Here is a 20,499-nt window from a genome sequence, read left to right as displayed (position 1 = left end):
TAATTCACATATCTTTTAATTAAGAGCTTGGAATTGTTTATGTTCTGCACTCATGCTATGAGTACAGTAAAAATTGTATTTCAAAATACTATAGCATCAAGTTTTGAATAATTCTCTTTTTTCATTCCCTTCCTATTCATAACATTTTCTACCGTATTCTATGGGAGATTTGTTTAGGGCATTGCATGGAAAAGCTTTTACCAATTATTCCAATTTAGTGAGGCAATAAAACACTTTTCTTATACCAAGAGACAAAATGATTTGTTCCATTTAGCTTGTTGGTGGTTTAAAGTGAGCCAAAAAAAGCATTCTTTTTCTTAAATAAGTGCTAATGTATTACTAAATTTGAAAATACTGGATATACTGGTATAAAATACAAAGGTAAATATAATTGCACTCTTATTTTTTGCAGCACTAAAAGTTTCCAGTGAATATGAGCCCAAAAGAATGACTGCAGCAATTGGCCTCAGAGCAAAAATCTTATCACACGCGCACACACACACACACACACACACAAAAAAAAAAGTAGAATAATTGCGTTTTGGTGGTTTTCCCCTATTTTAATGATGAAAAATACATTCTGCACCTTGCAGGTTTTACACATTACAGCTTTGTTGTGCAGGGGAGTGTGGAAATAAATGTCCATATGCCAGTTATATGGTACAAGTTCTTCTGAGTTCTTTTCATCATTTTATTTATTTTTTTTCTCTAAAATATATATCTTAATTTAAAAACTATGTTCTTAATTGTTATTGTTTTTTCTCTACTGGAAAATATGAACAGACATATCATTCTGGCTACCTAGGGTCACTCAAAAGCTTTCTGCGGCTAAAAGACAGTAATAGATGTGACCATAAACTAAGGTAAGGAAATGGTGGCTTTAGACTGTGTTAGAATCAGCAGCTGACATGGGAAAGCTCACAGCAGTTTGGCCAGATGCTTTGCCATTAACTTAAAACAAACAAACAAACAAACAAAAGACAACAACAAAAAAAGAATATATGACTCCAGTCCCTGCCTTTTCTTGTGCAGCCAACATCTCCATGCCTCCATCCACTGCTTTCTACTCCTGCTAGTGACAGGCATTTCCTCCAAGGAGATCTACCTTTGCTGCAGATCTCTAACTGCTTCAATCCAAGTATTTATGCTTGAGCAAAATAAATTATCCACAAAGAAAAGCTTGTTCTCTTTTCTGTTATGGAAACAGTCACAAGAAGCTGACCAGCTCACTATGTGTGTGTACTTTCATTTACTTGGACTATTTTTTCACTGTTTTGAGTTTCAAAGATTAGGTGAAGTTTCAATAGATTTGTTTTAGTCTGGCTTTTAGGTGACTAGCTAAATCACTATCAATTCACTCTGAATATTGAACAGTGGAGCTGAAATTAGGGTGGTGTTAATTAGCTGTAATTGGTCACAGAGGTGGCTGGGAATTCTGAACAGTTTATTAGTCCATTAGCAAATGTAGATTCATGGGCAATCAATCTTTAGGACTAAAATATTCTTAAATTATTTAGTTACTTGTACTAATTAAAATATATAATCCAGTTATGTGTACAAGAAATGTGTGAAATACATTCATGAATTATGAAGCCAATTAAAAAGGTGTATTTTTAACAGAAGGGATGGGAGTAATAACAAACTGTTGCAAAGTGCACATCAAACAAAAATGAATCTCTTTTCCGTTTCTGAAAATACTTAGAATGTATAAGGGAGCTTCCAATGCAATATACTTCTTATTGCATATTCATATATGCTACACACTGCATGAGATTCATAGTGCTTTATCTCTGGATTTTGTAATGCATGTCACCTTCATACTACATTAGAAATATTTCAGTCAGGTTTATAGTTGTACAATATAACATGATAGGAATACAAGCTCTCATTTATTTTCCTCAAAGGAATTAACATAACACACTAATGTGAAACACTGAAAATTTTAATTTCTTTCTTCTGGCTATATAGAATAGGGGAGAGAGAAGCTTTCAGCACTGACCTATTTCTTGGCTCATGATTCCCTCACATTCCGCAGCCAAAGTTGGCTAGTAAATCCCATTTGTGTTCTCATCTCTGAAACAACTTACTTATACATAGTACCAAAGAGGCGTATACTTTCCATACGCACCTCACAATGCAGAGTCCACCTGAAATATTTTATATCATAACCACCATCTCCCAAATGCTACTGAATTTACAACAATCATTTCTTGGATATGTAAAATTACATAAAACATATCTTAAATGTTTCTGTGGGTGGAGACTGGATTCATGTAGTCTAAATTCAGCTATCTAAAAGCTAAATGTTAGTATTAGATCTCTGTTCTAGAGGCTCCTTTTCAGCTAGAATACAGAAAGGGCCTTCCAAAACGTAATTTACCACAAATCTTTTAGGACGAAAACAAACACATCATTTCCACACAGTTATATTTGGGATAAATCTCATCTTGTGCAAACTCTCAAACATCCCAACTTGATAATTTACCTTTAAAAGGACGTGAAATGATGCTAATTAAGGAGAGAAATCTATGGGTTGGCATTCCGCAATCACAGAGCAAATATGGAGTTTATACTGGTAAAGTGAATAAAAACTTAACAGCTAAAAATATACTGGTATATTATGTATCTGTTGAAAGTATTTTCATTTAAGATATCACAAGTAAAATTTAGAGTAATTTATCAAATAAGAAAAAAAAAATGCTTAAGTTTAAACTACATCCTACTCTGACAAGGTCAATTCTACTGTATTTCTCCTGAGCTCCATGAACAGCAGTGTGTAATCTCAAGGTGCATCTAGGTAAACTCTTATAATTTAAGGGTTACAGCTCTTACCTGTGCCAGATGCTAGCAGCAATGCAGCAGGGTCAGGAGAGCCAAATTCTGTGTATACTCCTCAGTAACACAGTTCACAGCTTGTGGATGGCTCACCACTATTTTCTACCTAAGTCAGTCCTGTAACAGCAAAGGCTCCAATATCTGTTCAGAGCAAGGAGCTCTGCTGCAGAGACAGTGATTTCCGGCACAGAGGCAGAGGTGGAAACCTCGTGACGGGGCTCAATAGGTCAGGGCCAGCTTCAGTAGGGAGGTGCGTGGCTTCACCCAGCACTCCCCCAGTAAGTGGTGGCAGTACATTTAAAATCATCCCACTGTAAATCACTGGGAAACATCTGCACTTAAGTCAGAAGGATTAACTGTATTAACCAGGGAGAGGAATCTTAACTACAGAGCTCCACAGGTTCACTTCGCATATATGAGAATCTCCCTCTTAATTTACTGAGATCTCTGGATAGGGGATTTCTAACAGACATTTTCAGGAAATCATGCAATCAGTTGTGGATCAGCAAGCATGTCTGTAGTTCATCTAGTGCAGTCTTTCGGTGAGGGACTAACACCAGATCCCACTGGCCATGGCCAACTAGTCAAGTCTTGAAAAATGGAGAATCTGCAGTGTCTCTGAAAAATCTCTTCCAGTGCTAAACCACCTTCCTTGTAAAGACTTTTTTGCCCAGTGTTCAAGCTGAAATTCCTTGGTTGTGCTTTGTGGCCACTACTCTTTGTTATATTACCTTATAGTACAAGCAAATTATCTTGTTAACTGTTTGTCATCAGTCGTCTTTATAAAGGCCCCCCAAGGAGGGGTAACTGTAGGCTGCTCTTAGGTAACCCCTTCATTTCATCTTCTCTAGACTAAACAAGTTCTCTCAGCCTCCATCACTCACGTGCTATGCACAATTCCTAAAGCTGAACTGCATGGAATTTCAGGTATGGGAAATGGGAAAGAAACTGGATGCACTGACTTATGAAAAGCAAGTGTTAACTAATGAAAAAATGCACTGAATATACAGTGATATATATATATATATATATATATGAATACATAACTGAATATAATTTCTTTCACATCCCCCATTTACATTTAAAAACTATGAAATTAATTTTTATCATGCTTGCTAAATGAAATTTACAGTCCTGAAAACAACCACTACCTTTTTTTTTAATGCAGGTCTGATTCTCCAAGGAGCGGTGTCAAACCCAAGAAAAAATACTCCTGGGTTTTAGATTTAATATTCCCAAGTCTATTTTGTATACCAAAACATGGCACTAGTTCCACGTTTAGTTCCAGACAAAGGGCCAAACCATTAGAGAGTGAAAATCACCATAGTATCAATAAACCCAGACAATGGTCCTTTCTGAAATATTTAGCTACTTTCATAGAATTTGTATAAATCAATATGAGTTTCACCTGGAAAAATCAGACTGGATAGGAACTCAGAAGCTGAAACCCAGGGGCCATGGTAAAAGCTAGGTAGCTATTGTTATATTTATGTAAATATAGAAAGCAGTCTAATAAATCCAGGGCTGAAGGAGCACAACAGTTCTTTCTTTTAACATTTCACTGCTGAGATCTGATTTAAATACTGGCTTAATTAATCATTTAGGAACAGAAATATCCATGTGAAGAAAAAGAAATGAACTCATGAACCCAAAATGCTGAAGTATCATATCTCAGAGTTTTCCACAAAATATGAATTTATCCTGCAAATTGAATCATTTTATTTCTACAGCCTGGTCTGAAAATGTCAGTTTCCATTAATGCCTTTGGGATTTAAGCTCATTTAACCAATGCAACACAAACGTCAGATTTCCATCTGCTTAGAATGATTCCTTCAGTCTCCAATACAGATAGGGATTCTAACTGCTTAATATTACCTTAAGTAGTATAGTGAGCATGCGCAAGCTGACAGGTAGGCCAAGAATTGCTTAGTTCAGGGTAAGAGTTTTGTCTGAGCGCCCTGGCTCCTGACCTTTCACTGAAAAACTACTAAGAATTTGACTGATTGATAGATCGACTGAGAATTTATAAGGAAAACTAAAAGCAGAGTATGATGGTTTCTCTTGATTTACAGCTACTTTGTAGCATTAAGTGGGTAGCATCCAAATTAAAATATGGTGCCTGCTTTGAGAGAATCACTCAAAAGGAACTATTCTGTTTTCTTGGGACTCAACTGACTTCCTTCTGAAAACAAAGACGGATGAGAAGCAAAAAACTTAAAAGAAGTTTCTCATATGTTTTCAAGCTCCTACACCACCCATTGATCCAGGACTGGGAGGTTTATTTCAAGCTCTATCTATGGTTCAAAAGCAAGCTTTTTCCGTAAATCTTGGGGTTAATGTTGGTATATAACAGGACAAAAATCTATAGATTTATCAGTAAACTAATAAAGTCCAGGAAATTAACTGTGAAACATTAACTCAATTTGTTTTGAATTAAAAGGCTGAAGTCTGAATTTCAATTCCTAGTTAATTATTGTGACAGATGTGATAACTTTAGAGATGGAGTTCTTAGTTATTTAAGAAAGAAAAGGGTCCTAATCATTTCTTTTCTACTCACTTACATGTTTTACACCAGCCTATTTACCTCACAAAAGTTTTGCTTCTGCAGTTGCTTACTGAACACTAAGCCCCCTTAAAAATGATAAGCAGTTTATTTTCTATTATACATCATTACTAAATACAAGGCATAAAAATCAGGTAAGAATGAGACCATTTCTATACGCGACACCTTTCTTTCCATTCCTCAGCCACACAGCGCTTGCAACACACACACGTGCCTTCGTCTGCATCTTTGCTCTCAGCAATCAATAGACACCCTAAAGCCTGATCTTGTTTGGTCAGTGTGCCCTATCCTAGACTGGGCTGAATTATGGCACCACTCAAGATTTGGGTATGAAGTTAATATTAAGGATCTGATCTTCTATGCTTACGTTTTCTGAAAATGAATTTAACATCAGCATCTTTATAAATGATCTTTTACATATTTGTTGTAATGCAGATGTGTAAGCAGGTGTCAGAAGTACAAGACCGCTATGAAAGATTTTATAATATAATTAAGAAAATGTGTGCGAATTAGTAATTAATTTTATTAGTTTTGAAATAATTTAATATAGAAACTGAAATTTGACCATGCGTACTGATATGTATATTATATTATTGTGAATATAAACATTTTCTAGGATGAAGATGGACTACAAAACAGAGATCTAAATTGTAAATTTAATTGTAAATTGAAATATAAATTAATATGTTCTGTCATTTCTCAAAATATCTTCTCTGTTGATAAACTCAGTAGAGACACTGGGCAGGTTCCAAGACAGTGAAGTACATGCATATTTACACAATATACACTCTTTAATAAATTTTTAATAAATTTTTAATATACAAGAAACAGAATATGCTGAGTTTTACCTGCAAAGGCTTTGTAATCCACCAAGTCAAACATCACAATAGCTACTGCTGACCAAGTAACAATCAGAGCAACAACAAGAAGCCATGCGGCCGGTGAGCTGAATGTTGTCAGAAGGTCTTCTGTAACTGATTTCTTGCCCACTTTCATGGATGTCGCAGGAACAGATCCGTTCTTACCATCCACTATTGTCGTTGTTGTAGACATACGTCCTAGACAAATAATCAAAGTAGAGAAAATAGAACGTTGGAGCCTAGAAATCAAGAATATGAATGTTTTTTTGAAACCCTTGTGTACTCAAAATGCTTAATGTGGATGAAAATTTGGTAATATTAAAGACAGGCTCTTGTGTTTTCCAGAAAAAGGAGTTTTCTTTCTGAAGTAGGGACACAATTAATAAAGTTAATTTAGGAGTAAACATGGTGAAATGGCCATGACTGGCCTTTTCGATTATTATCTGACATTTTTTTTATCTTGCCGTGAATAGCTACAAACCTAGAAGAGTGATTGATGAAAGCATAAAATATCAGTACTCTCTAAAGGACTGCCTTGTTATGGGCTCTAGGCCAGATTCTCAGGTGATGTGATTAAGTATACTTCTACTGGCTTTAATAGACCTAACGCATTTACACCACTTGAGGTCTGGCTAGAATTCTGCCGTCAAGGACATATCGATGGCAAGGAGAATGTTTATACCCCATTTCATCTAACAGAAATACAAATGATATATCTGTCCAGTATATATTATAAAATGTGAAGAAGCTTGTAGCTTGTAGTTTAAATACCTTTGTTTATTACATTTTTCACATAATGAAATAATTTCCTAATAAACAAGAGTTACAGTGCCAAGGCAGATTTAACTCTAGAAAATATGGTTTTGTTACTAGGATGATGATAGTAAGATGGGTATGTATGTTAATTAAGCAAGAGGTTGCCACACCTTAACAGTTTATTGGACAGTTAACACCAGTAACTTAATCTATTTCCTCCTGGAGTATTAAGAACAGTTAATTCGGCACAAAACCAAAACTATAGTAAGTGAAACCTGAAAACATTTGAAAAGTTATCATATTATTCTTCTCCATAAAAGAGAGTGATAGTCTAAACAATCATAGTTGGTATTCGTTTTCCAGAAAATACCAAAGCAGTAAAAATATTCATAACTCCACAACCAACAACAGCAGAAGATACCAGCTTAGTTTACGATATTTACTTCTAACTTACTATTAAAAAAAAATGAAGATATGTTACATGTGTTCCTAGTCTAGTTGAGTCCTTTTGATACCAGCTCTCACTAATGAATGCCAGTGAGTTCAAAGACCCTTGACCACATAAAAATTTGAACTTTCAAGGAAACAAGTAATATCTGATTTGCTCAAACTGATTTGCTTCTTACCCTGAGTTCACCTGTGTTCTGTCATAGCTGATACAATCTACAAAGCTGATAATTTCCTTACAATGATGGAGGTTAGAAAAGTGACAGAGCTGCACTACACAAAGATAAATAGATTTAGTTCCATTTTTCACATAGCAAATGATAAATATGACTAGAACTAATGTACAAGACTGTTGAAGACTTTCAGATGCTTGACTTCACGTGATATATATAACTTCTATTTGAGAATCACTACTTCGATGTTCTTAAGGAAATGAACGCACATAGAGAAAGAATGAGATCCATGGTACTACCTGTAAGTACAAACATTTATACCTAAAAAAACCCAAAGAAGATGGAATTGTTGGAATTGGAAGACTTGTTAGTCTTCCAATTCTCATACTAAAGACGCTTGATTTTGTTCCTTATTCTACAGAAAGTGATAACAATTCTCTCAAATGATTCTGAAATGTCCTTTATATGTCTCATATGTATCTGTAGAGGTGGTAAAGATAGTGTTGGGATCAGAGGTTCCCTGATTCCTAATTATACTATACCAATCAAACTATAAGGTTTTCAATTTCAACACCTTGATTATTCTATATTTTTTTCATTTATAATGTTATACATTGTATTAGTGTGTATTTCCCTTATTTTCACCTTTTTAGCTTACTTCTGCACAAGCATCCTGACTGATCAATGTCTTGTTTCAAGACCTGGAAAGCTGCTTTTCTGAATAGCAAAATAGGCAGAACAAGATTGGCGTATTACACATTTTTGTTACTTATCTGAAATTTAGTTTTATTTATGGAATGTTTATTCTGCTTGTAAGTAAGTAATGTCTATCTACTAAGATGCAATTTATATACTTAAAAAAAAAAAAAAAAAAAAAAACCTCACTGCTTCTATTTCTCCAAACATAAATTTTGAATCAAACATTTCACAGCAGGAGGAAAAATCTGCCAAGTGACAACTAGCAATAAAGATCAGCTTCCTGAAGTCAAAATCCAAATCAATAGCATTTTGTTATTCTACTGCCATGCATACAAAGGGAAGTAATTTGTGCATGTAACAGGCCATAAATGACACATTATGCACTTTTTTTTCCTTGGGGATATCAGCTAGGTTTTAAGATGTATGAGAGAGAATAGAAAGGTACTGTCTCATCTTGAAAAATGTGATTAGTATCATCTCTCCAATGACATATTAATGGCAGATATTTGCACAGTTGTAACAAAAGCAATTAAAACTGTCTGCATGTGCATAGATATAGATATATATATAGCTACTAATAAGAGTCAGGAGTTTATTTACAGGAGGAGTTTATTTAAAGCTCCTGAGAGGGGACATTTTTTGATGCTACATGGTCCCATGCAGGGTGGATCATGGAGCAATACCATCATAGTTTCATCATTCTAAAAAAGAAAGAAGCAATGACCCCAGAATGGTTGCACCTCCATCAACAACGCTGTTGTTGCAGTGGTGTAAGCCTCATGCTTGACTCTGCCTGGTCTACTTTGCCATGCCTAGGTTTTATCTGCTTTGCTGTCCATCTCCTACCAGCGCTTACCTCCTTACTTAACGCTATTTACACACCTAACAAAGTAGGGAAAGAAGGGAACTACACATGATCCATGCTCTCCATTAGTCCAACAAGCAGCAGTTCTCCCTTTTTCGGCAAAGTGCCAAAGTTGAGCAGCACACTTGCTCGGGTGGTCAATGTGGTTTCTGGTATCTAGCAAGTCAATTAGAGAGGCAGGAGGCTTTGCTGCTTTGAAATTGCTTAATGAAGCATATCTTTTTTTTTTTTTTTTTTAGGTTTTATTTTTACATTCAGCAACAGGTTAAAATCAAATTCCTGAACTTCTCCAGCCATCCTTCCCATCCATATTACACATATTTCCTCTCACAAGACAGATTTCAGAGTATTGTCTTATGGCCAGCCAAAATCCAACTCAGTTTACTTTAGTATACTTAGACGAACACTGCAGTGGATTGAGACTAGAGTCATGAGCAGATCATGTGTCCCTGCTTTGAGGGAGGCAACATCCATGAGAGGGGTGGAAGGTGCAGCTGAAGGCTCTAACATTTTCAGCCATTCAATTTTAATCCACCACCAAATGTCTGTTAGAACCTCCTGGCACTTTGGATTGTGATTGCTATTGATTTTCAATGAGGTTGGGAAGTTAAAAAGTTTCAGTTATATATATATATATATTTCTATAAAAAGATTACTTCAGGGATATATACCTCTGACTCTACATCACGATTTCTCATGCACACAGAACTACCCCATCAGATCACAAATATCTTTACATCAACAGACAGATTTGCTAAATTCCAAATAGCTAAAACTGCGTGAGATTCTTACAATTTCTCTGGCTTCGGAGTTGTCACTGAAGATACAATATATACCCATAAGGTCTCGCAAATATAAATATACCTTGATGATTGGTGACAACACTGAGGAAAACACAGTGTAACTTTCAGAGTTCAGGGTGAGCTTGCAATGTTGGCAGCTTAGACAAAATACCCTTAGTATTCGTAAGCTAAACTTTCCTTAAGGCATAATAAACATAGGAATCCACATTTAAGAATGGGCACTTGATTTTGCAGTTCAGTGGCTATACCTCCCACTTCCCAAGAAAAAATAAAAAACAAAAATAAACTAGACCATGAAGATTCATTTGAATGTAAAATAGTAATTTTCTAGATTTATGTTATTTCATAGTTATTTTATATATTATAGCCTTCACCAAATTCAAAAAAAAAAAAAAAAAAAAAAAAAAAAAAAAAAAAAGTCAGGAGAAATATTTAATCTGAAATATCTTTTTGAGGCTGGGTATTTAAAAACAGCAGTCATGCTGCTGGGGGAAAAAAGGTTCCTTTTTAAATAATAATATTGTTGCTAGGGCAATTCAGTAGGGATGTGAGAAATCTCAATGCAGTCTGCTCCAAATGAGAGAACAGGTAGATTTTTTTTGACTTGTCTGTTCCACTTCCCAGAAGAACACTCCAATAAATAGAGTATTCTGGATTCAGGTCATAAATGGCTCCTGTTTGACCTATTCCACTTCACTTGGAATATTTAAATACTAATTAAAGGAGAAGAAAAGAGAAAGAATGACTGTATAAATTGACACTGTATGTTAAGCTTGGGCTTGAGCCTTGGGCTTTAACCTGGTGACCTTATTAGTTCACCACTGTTGTGATCAAGCAGGCAGGAGTCCCAGCCTACAATAAGGAGTTTACTGTAGGGAAAGAGGATGCGGGATTAGAACCCTCCAGTGAAGAATTGTGCAATGGATATGTGACAATCAACCAAAAAAGATACTACCTATGCCCAGGCCTATGTCCAGCTGATCTCATGCATGACTCTTCCTTTCTCTACTCTGGTTTCTGTTCCCTTGGCTTATACAGGTGTAGATGAAAAGGCAGAATTTCTATAACAGTTAATAATTGCAATGAAATAATAGTGGCAATATGAAGTAATCTGATGATTTCTGCCTAAAAGGCTTTTGCCTCATCCTCAGTATGTAGCCAGTTCCAAAGGCACATGGAGTTGTAAACTTTTCACTAGTATTATGCCTTTTGTCTCCCTTATACATTGATGTGGGGACAAAATGCTGAGCAGAGCAAAGAGAAGGGAGACCCTGAGAACCCTACCTATGCACCTGCACAGAAAGCCAACACCTTCTTATCAGGGCTGAGAGCTACAGAGACAGTAGTGGGTACAAGACAAACACACTGGATGATGAATGTCGGAGTGCAGAACATCTTGAACAAGAGCAAGAAGGGTCAAGCTGGGCAAAATCTTTTGCTCTCCTCCAAATGCTATCACAACACTGAGTCAACTTAGACTTATCTAATAGTTTAGTTTTTTAAGCAAATTATTACAGTGGATTTAACATGTGGAGGGTCTGAAATACTGATATCCTCCTTCAGGATATCAGGAGATAAAGAACACAGTTAGATCCTTTAATATACCTCATTTTTCCTATTGGCCACACATGGTAATGAATCACAGAATCACAGAATCATAGAATCAGTAAGGTTGGAAGGGACCTCTGGAGATCATCTAGTCCAACCCCACTGCTCCAGCAGGGTCACCTACAGCATGGTAGACAGGGTTGCATCCAGGCAGACCTTGAAGATCTCCAGAGAAGGAGACTCCACAACCTCTCTGGGCAACCTGTGCCAGTGCTCCGTCATTCTCACAGGGAAGAAATTCCCCCTCACGCTCAGGCGGAACTTCCTGTGCTTCAATTTCTGCCCATTGCTTCTTGTCCTGTCACATGGGACAACTGAAAAGAGTTTGTCCCCGTCCCCTTGACACTCTCCCTTCAGGTACTTGTACACACTGATAAGATCCCCCCTAAGTCTTCTCTTCCCCAGGCTGACGAGGCCCAGCTCTCGCAGCCGTTCATCGTAGGGCAGATGCTCCAGCCCTCTGATCATCTTTGTAGCCCTACGCTGGACTCTCTCCAGTAGCTCCACATCTCTCTTGTCCTGGGGAGCCCAGAACTGGACATAGGACTCCAGATGAGGCCTCTCCAGGGCTAAGTAGAGGGGTAGCATCACCTCCCTCCACCTGCTGGCAACACTCTTCCTAATGCACCCCAGGAGACCATTGGCCTTCTTGGCCACAAGGACACATTGCTGGCTCATGGTCAACTTGTCATCCACCAGCACTCTCAGGTCCTTCTCTGCAGAGCTGCTCTCCAGCAGGTCAGCCCCCAGCTTGTACTGGTGCCTAGGGTTATTTTTCCTTAGGTGCAGGACTCTGCCCTTGTTGAACCTCAGGAGGTTCCTCTCCGCCCAGCTCTCCAGCCTGTCCAGGTCTCTCCGAATGGCAGCACAGCCCTCAGGTGTGTCAGCCACTCCTCCCAGCTTGGGATCATCAGCAAACGTGCTGAGGAGGCACTCTGTCCCCTCATCCAGGTCATTGGTGAAGAAGTTGAACAGGATGGGACCCAGTACTGAGCCCTGGGGGACACCACTAGCCACAGGCCTCCAACTAGACTTCAATGCAAAGGCTCTTGCCTAATACTGACAGAGAGAAGGAAATAGGCAAAGACATCTTACATAGCCAAATGTGGGTGCTCTTTGAAAGCTCCGCTTTCACCATTGCCTGAAATAAGTTCTGGAAGTAGGTAGATACGTGCAATTTAGCGCTCATCAGATGAGCAGCAGGCACCTTGTGTAGGTGTGTTTGGTATGGTTCAAAGGAGTGTATGCAAGCCGATGAGCTAAAACCTGCCAGTTTTAAGGGAGACTTAATTTCTTCAGAGCTGTAACGTCTTCTCTCTAGATGGCTGACATTCAGCCATTCCTTCTCTTCTGTATCATATTATATCCCTCTATGTGTGAATGAACAAATACAATTGGAATAAATTATAATAAATGAAAGGGAATAAAGGAGTTTCACAGCTGATATCAGAATTCACAGACTTCTAGAATCATCTTAGGGTACTGAAGTGTTGTTGTACTCACAGCTTAGGTAATTAAAGTGCAAATAGTAAGACCTCTTAACACGTATCGAGTATATTGGCAAACTTCTCAAAGTTAAAAGGTAGTCTTTGTGCAGACTAAAGGCTTATAAAACTGACTGGGAATGTCTGTGAGGGAACATTTGCAGATTTATTAGTGACTGATAGTTATAAAAATGTAATATTCTTTATGAAATGTGGAAAATAGGCTTTGAAATTATGCAGCAACCAATTCTACATGACAAAAGAAATAAAATAGAGATTATAGAATATGGAGAGGAAGGTGCATGAAAATTGACTGAACAACCGAATCAGAAAAGGCAGTTATAATTACATATGATGCTGTGTACTCTTTTAATTTCCTTTGCTGTTATTATATCTGTATTGGTTTGATCAATAGAGAGTGTGTGATATTTTAAAGAAGTAAATTGTATTAATCTTCTCAATTCATACTCCAAGAAATTATGTACACCAATCTTTTGATCATATCCATTTCAATAGGAAGCCTGCAGAATAAAAGTTACATGCTATCAGGCCATTTCATTATCTAGTTCAAAGAAAATGAATATAGTATGAGTAAATAAATAATAATAATAATAAATAATAATACTATGAGGTAAAAAATAGAAGTTATTAATGTTGCATTCTAAGGTGTGATGTACATTGGGGGATTATGGTAATATCTATTTCAGAAGATACATTACACTACCTTGGGCTGGGTAGAAAAGATAAAGGAAAGTTTCTCTGAAGAAAATAATTGTTTAACTAATATTAATTTAGAAAAACCTTTATGAACAGAATATGAATTTACTGATGATTTATGGCTGGATTACAATAATGACTGGGCAAATACTTGGGAAAAAAAAGAGTCCTTTCAGAATTTTTAAATACAAAGACATAATTTCTGGCTCAGCAATTCACTTTATTACATATCCCTAAATGCTGGACAATTATTCTGGAAAGACTGAGAGTAACTATTTCATGCTTAAACTTGTACTTTTCTCTCAGCATCAACCAGTGACCACTAATGAAGACAATATAATGCATTACCCAGATCTACCATCTGACACATGTTGACTCTTCTCATGCTCTTGATGCCTTAATTTTTATCATGTAAATGCCATATTTTTAAAGTACAGTTGCTGACTTCAAAGATGTTCTTCATGTAAGATACCTACTGTTCATTATGAGCAACCGGCTAAATTGTAAGATGAGATCAAAAAGTTGAACACAAATCTATTTTAAACATTATTTTATTTCTATTTTTGTTTCTATATTGCTCTTTATTTATAAAGTCACCTATATGGAAACAGTATCTTTTTGCTTTAAGAATTCAGAAGAATCTGCTGCTTATACCCTACTTGGAGTCATAATTCTTCCTTTGTGATATTATAACCATTTCCACATCAACCTATTGTGGGGATTATGATGATTTTAAATGAGAAGGAGTAGCAAGAGAAAATGAACTTTTAAGAAAAAAATCTACTATTTTTATGCAAATGATTTTCATAATAAAAAGGAGAAATATAAAATGTATTGGAGGGTTTTTTTCCACATAGAACAATTTTTCAAAACCTGCTGTGAAGTGCTAGTCTCTCTGTAAAAGAAATATGGAAAATTCAGAAGCTAAGCTCCAATGTTTTTTAAATAAGTTTCATATTATATTTTCCCTGTTCTTATGTAATATATTGTACATCTAGTATAAATCGCTTTCTGAAATATTTAAACAGTTGAAGCAGAGGAGTTTATCTCACTCAAAGAACATCACTCACATTTTCCATCTAGCTACAATTTTTTGAACCCATGTCTCTGGTTGAGTTTTCTTCTGAGGAGAGCTACAGACATCCATTTAAAGATATTCTGATGAATATGAGAGAATGGGGATGTGTCATGTAACAAGCTGGCATATGTAGTTAGCTTCTTGTCACGTAAACTTGAATGCTGGATTTGGACCGTTGTGTGTTTGAAGCCCAAACAAGGGCAGTCTGGGCTTCCTCCCCAAAGGGGCCTTTTTGATCAAGAAGGAAAAATTCAAGTAGTAGCAGTAAAAGATGGTTTGTCCAGAAAAGCTCAGAGTATGGAGTGAGACAGTATGACTATTTTTGACAGTCAGTCAAAAAAATAAATTTACTGCAAGTATGATTGAGGTTAAAAAAAAAAATCTTAAGATCTTCAGAAGATTATGAATGGAGAATAGGGGTATATCACCGAGAAAAGTGTTTCTTGCCCCAGACAGGTCACCCCTGCAGGGAGAAGGGGAATAAAAATCTTGTCAAATAACCAAAAAGAAAAAAAGAGATCTGAGAAACTAATACTTAGCACCTCTATTTCTGGGAACAGACCTTTAGATCTCGTTGAAGAAATAATAAAAGTAGCTATTAGTTGTGGGCTAGACCAAGGTATGAACTTACTTCAGGATTAGATCAACTATGTCTGAAACAGAGGAGTTTTACCTATTTGTACCGGTGTCTTGAAACAATCTGAGAACGCCAAGAGGGGAAGGTGAAGCCATTTTCAGTCAAACCCTCTTACACTGTGTTTTAAAATATAGTCAGCAATAAAATAAATTAACTCCCTCTCAGTAGGTAGAATTCAGGCCTTTGATGTCATGTAAAGCAAAGATGAAATCAGCAGATGTCCCTGTATGATTTAGGAGCCCACATACCATTGAAAATCCATATGAGATGGGTCCTAAATCACTTGAAAAGTTGGACTTCAGTGATCTGTCTTCTTTACATGTTTGAATTTCATAGTCTAGTAGAGCGCTAGTTGATAATTTCTTATACTGCCATCTCATTTCACTATTGAAAAATATGGCACCAGAAAATGTTGCACTACAACCTCGTTCAAATTGAGAAGACAAAAATTTGTTATGTGCATTTTGTGAAGAAGTGTAAAAAATGCCTTAACTTTATTCTGAATTTGCCTTTAAAGGCCATTATACTTATTTAACTTTCTATCACTGTGTGGTTGTTTCCTGTGTGTATATATATTTCAAAGAGCTTTTGCATGATTCTGATTATTGAACAGTCACAGAGGGATTAGCAGTTAGTAGTTCAAAGGTCCTCTGTGTTGTTAGTCCTGCTGAAATAGCCCTCATGACTGAGACGGTATTGTGGAACTCTCCACAGCAATTCACACCTGAAATGACTGCAGGAAGAAATGTAGGGAAAGTCCTAAAGACAAGGTTTAAAAGATAGCAGGTTTTATTGGGAAATTTTATAGATCATTTTACTTACAGCTATATCACTTTGTGTAGTAATTTCTTGAGAACTCAGAAGATCAGCAGGGTTAACAATAATCTACACAGAATTAATTACTTCTATAAAATCAAAACTGCAGGTAGTAGAGTTGATGATGCTGAACAAGAAAAGTGTCATTTACTGCACGTGTTAAACCAATGGCCAAGCACGGCAAAGGGACAGCAAGCTGCTCCTTTTTCAAAAGGCAGCAGACTTCACCTTTTAATGTTCTGGCAGTTGGACATTTTGAAGTGACTCTTCAGTTTGGCATGCCTTTTGTATTTTCTTTTAAAAAATGCTAAGATCGTTCAAAAATCAATTGTTTTATTTTCAATTCCTCAGTATGTAGATGAGATGAGAGTTTAACTGAATTCTGAACACAAAACACTAAATTATCATCACACTCAAAAGTCCATTATTTGTTCAATTCCATACCTGATCTTTTTCTCTTTTTTTTTATTGATCTGTAGTAATACCTTCTCTTCTTGGGAAACAAATTGGTGCTCTGAAACAGTAAAAAGAATTTTACCTTCCTGTTCATCTCAGAAATCTGACATTTCTGAAAGAGACGCCAAGGGATATTCAGACGTATTTGTGAGCTGATATAAGCTGAGAGGTACATTGTATCTTTTAAAATGTCAAAATGAAGGTTGGAGGAAAATGGTTGCCATTTATCTTTAAATAGCATGAAACCTGCTGAAGCAAGAACACTGTATGCATTCCCTTTGTTATTAATTTGGTTTTGGGAACTCAAATCTAAATTCCTGAAACTTTCATAATGGATTAGAAGAAAAACCAGACTTTTTCTATTTTGGAAAAACAAATCTGCTCCCACCTATAAAATAATAGTAGTTATAATAAATATTGAAAGTCACTACAATAAATAGTAGGTTAGAAATACCTCTGTCTTCACTTCTGGTAAGCATATCAGTGTAAAAAAACTCTGGAAAGAAACTCTGGTGGAACTACCGCTATTTCCCAAATGCGTGTGTCTAGGAAGAATTAGTAAGATGATTTGCTGATTTCTTTTCTTCCAGCCTAACATGACGTTGGAGCTAGGACCAAAAGAATATGTCTTAATAGACTGGAAACAGGCGTGACCTCTATGGGAAGCTGGGACACAGAGGATATGCTGTCGCAATGAGGGCAGTTGGTCTTTATAGATAGTACAGCAGTATTTTCACAGTATGTCTGTCATGCAAAATGCATTTTGCAATTCTCGAGAGCTGGGAAGTCTTTACACTACCTTAAAAAGATTGTTTCAAAGGCAGCTGATGCCAGATGCTGACATCTGAGAAGAGAACTTTATTTCAAAGGAGTGTTAAGCATTCTGGGCAAAGATGAGAAATGTTTTGATAATATCGAGATCCATTCCAAGTAGCAAAACCTTTCAACAAGCAGGAAAAGTCACCGTGCCCTCCATTATTCTCAGTCATTCCTGAACCAGCTACCATCAGCTAGTCACATCTTAATCTGTCGTATTCGGGACTATATCTTGGACAGGTTTTGGAAAGTGGGAAGTACCTGCCAATTCAAATTTCATGAAGGAAAGGTCTCTGCATATAACTTATGTACAGGTAGAGAGTCTGAAGTATCTTGTTTTCTTTTCTTTCTATGTAGATATTTTTATGGCATCTCATCCATACACGGAAAAGAAGAAAAAGCATGAACATTTAGGATTCCTTGAAAATTATGTAGTGAAAAACAAAAAACACATCAGTAATTGTATCTGTTCTCTACATCCTTCCTCCAAATTGATGTCTGTGAGCAGAACAAGACTGTGAACAGTTTTTAGAAATTGTTGTAGTCATCTGACTTTTATCCACAAGTAAATTATCAGCAAGTGAGACTGTTAAATAGTCTTACACCTGTATGTAAACCCTGCAGACTTCCAGGGTTCCAGGAAAACTGCTAATTTTCACTCTATCACATTCTTAACAAACCAACCCAGAATGGCTCCCTAAAAGCATAATGAATATTCTAAAGACTGATTTAAGGACATTTGCTTCTGTGACCTGGAAATCAGGCCCCAAAGCCACCTAATCCAATTTTACCTATTATTAGAGGCATGAGATTAACTATTAACCTACAATTTATCCTTCCAGCACAGTTCTTCAGATCTTTGCAGATGAGATGAGATAATATCTCAACTGACCAAACAGATTTGGAGTGGTCTCTATTTTATCCCAGTGATAAATGCCAAGAAATGGTTACCTGGTTACATTATTCAGGTCCAGAAATGGAGCAGTTTTCTGTAATGATTCATAGAACTATTCCCTACCAGAAGCTGAGACATCCACGTGACACATAAATTGAAATTTGAAATGTTCCCTGTGTCCTGCACACCTCAGACTCAGCCTAGTAACAGTAAGATTGTTCTGTGCTGAAGTATTGGGCAGTTTGGAGCAAGAGGTATTAAAATAGGAACAGTTCCATACCTATTTGCAACTATCTATCTAAAGAAACTATGGATTCCAAATTCAGCTTTCAGGGATTACAACTTGTGGTTGCAGAAATGAGTACATGAAAAATAATACTTAAATGGGTGTATTAAAAAAGTTATTTGTTTTATTTTAAAAATATAGCTGGGTTCCACATTCTATATAAAGTCTAACTTGAAGCATGATGTATGTTGTATGATAGACATGGAAATATGCACAGAAGATACCAAAAGGTGCAAGATTACTAAAAATAGATACATTTCTTGTCAATATTAGTGTTATTATCTGGACTTTTTTATTTATTTATTTATTTTTTGCTTAGTCTTTGCTGGTGTATGGCATTATACAACTTTTTTTTTGATTTACAGGACAAGAGAGGATTTTATATGAATTTTGATTTTATAGAAGATATTTTTCTGGCATTAGTTGGCAGAATTACCAAAAGATTAATTGCTATAACTTTTTCATAGAATAATTTTAACTAACTTATTTTTCCAGCTGTCAGAGTAAATCCAAGCCCTAAATGAATGCCTTTTTCTTTCTAAGTATATGTCACAACATTCCATATTAATGATTTCCACATAATGACAAAATTTTAAAGTATTTTTTTTCACTCACAAGGTCACCAAGGCTAGTATATAAAATTTTCCTACATTGCTGTTGTATCTATTTTTTTTCCAGTGTTTTGCTGAATCATGAAAAGTAAATACTGGCTTTTTCCCTACCTCCTTGAAAATGAAAGTATTTATCCATATCAAAGCTATAATAGCTGTGGAGGATGTTTTCCAAGGACTCTGGCCTCAGAAAGGAAAAAAAAAAAAAATATGATCCATAGTTTAATTGTCAAGCAACTCAGAGAAATGACATCTTAATCTTGAAAATGATTCATCTGAAAGATTTACTAATAGGCTAACAGTCCTTTAAACTTATTCAGTGACAGATAAGATAAAAATCTGCTTTGAATTCAAAGATATCTAAAATAGAAGATGATTTATTTTTTATATCTATCTACATAAGCTAGTTCTAAAATATCTTTTCATCTTGCTTACATTAAGATCTAAGTATATAATCCAAAACAGGGAGAATGCATTAGTGATAAACCTGTATGTTTGCAAAGTACACAAAATAAAATATAATGTCTATTGTAAAATATATTCATGAAATTATTCCAATAACGCAAGATGCTGAATTTTAGAAAACAAATTAAACCTATACATTCTTGTGCATAACACAGAATGTTATAAAATGACCATTAATTTTAATTCACTCCCATGGGATATGTGTAATCAGTATCAGCACAGAAATGAAACACCTCTGAGTTGTAATGCTGTCCTGTTCACAGACGGGGCATCCATTCACTCACTTACATTTTTTGGAACATGAATCTTTCTGAAGGTCATAGCCTCTCTCGGTTCCAGTGTCTGCATTAAAATGTTAGATACTGAGGCAAAATAGTGTTTCATCTTATTTGGTCATGGAAGACTAAACAGACTCTAAGCAGATTTAGCAGAGCAGTCCTCAAATCCAAATGATACGTTTTACAACACAGGAAAACCTTTTCACTTTTTTAACGACATAATCAGTCCAAATTCACAATGTTAAGTCTCACTTTAACACATAATTTAAAGATTTTATTCTGAAGAAAAAGGCCTTTTCCTCCATGTCAAGGCTGTCCCTCCCTTTTGATATTGCTGACTGGAACAGAAAG

General features: G+C 36.0%; 1 protein-coding gene across 1 annotated transcript in view; it reads right to left on the bottom strand.

The window, feature by feature from the left end:
* TRDN (triadin) overlaps positions 1-20,499 on the bottom strand; it is a 241,172-nt gene that overhangs the window by 195,393 nt on the left and 25,280 nt on the right. Inside the window, 1 exon segment of the mRNA XM_062573067.1 lies at positions 6,247-6,497. Coding sequence (XP_062429051.1) covers positions 6,247-6,497 — 251 coding nt within the window.

Source organism: Rhea pennata, chromosome 3 (genome assembly GCF_028389875.1).
Source record: "Rhea pennata isolate bPtePen1 chromosome 3, bPtePen1.pri, whole genome shotgun sequence".
NCBI lineage: Eukaryota > Metazoa > Chordata > Aves > Rheiformes > Rheidae > Rhea > Rhea pennata.
This window is presented reverse-complemented; position numbering and strand designations above follow the sequence as displayed.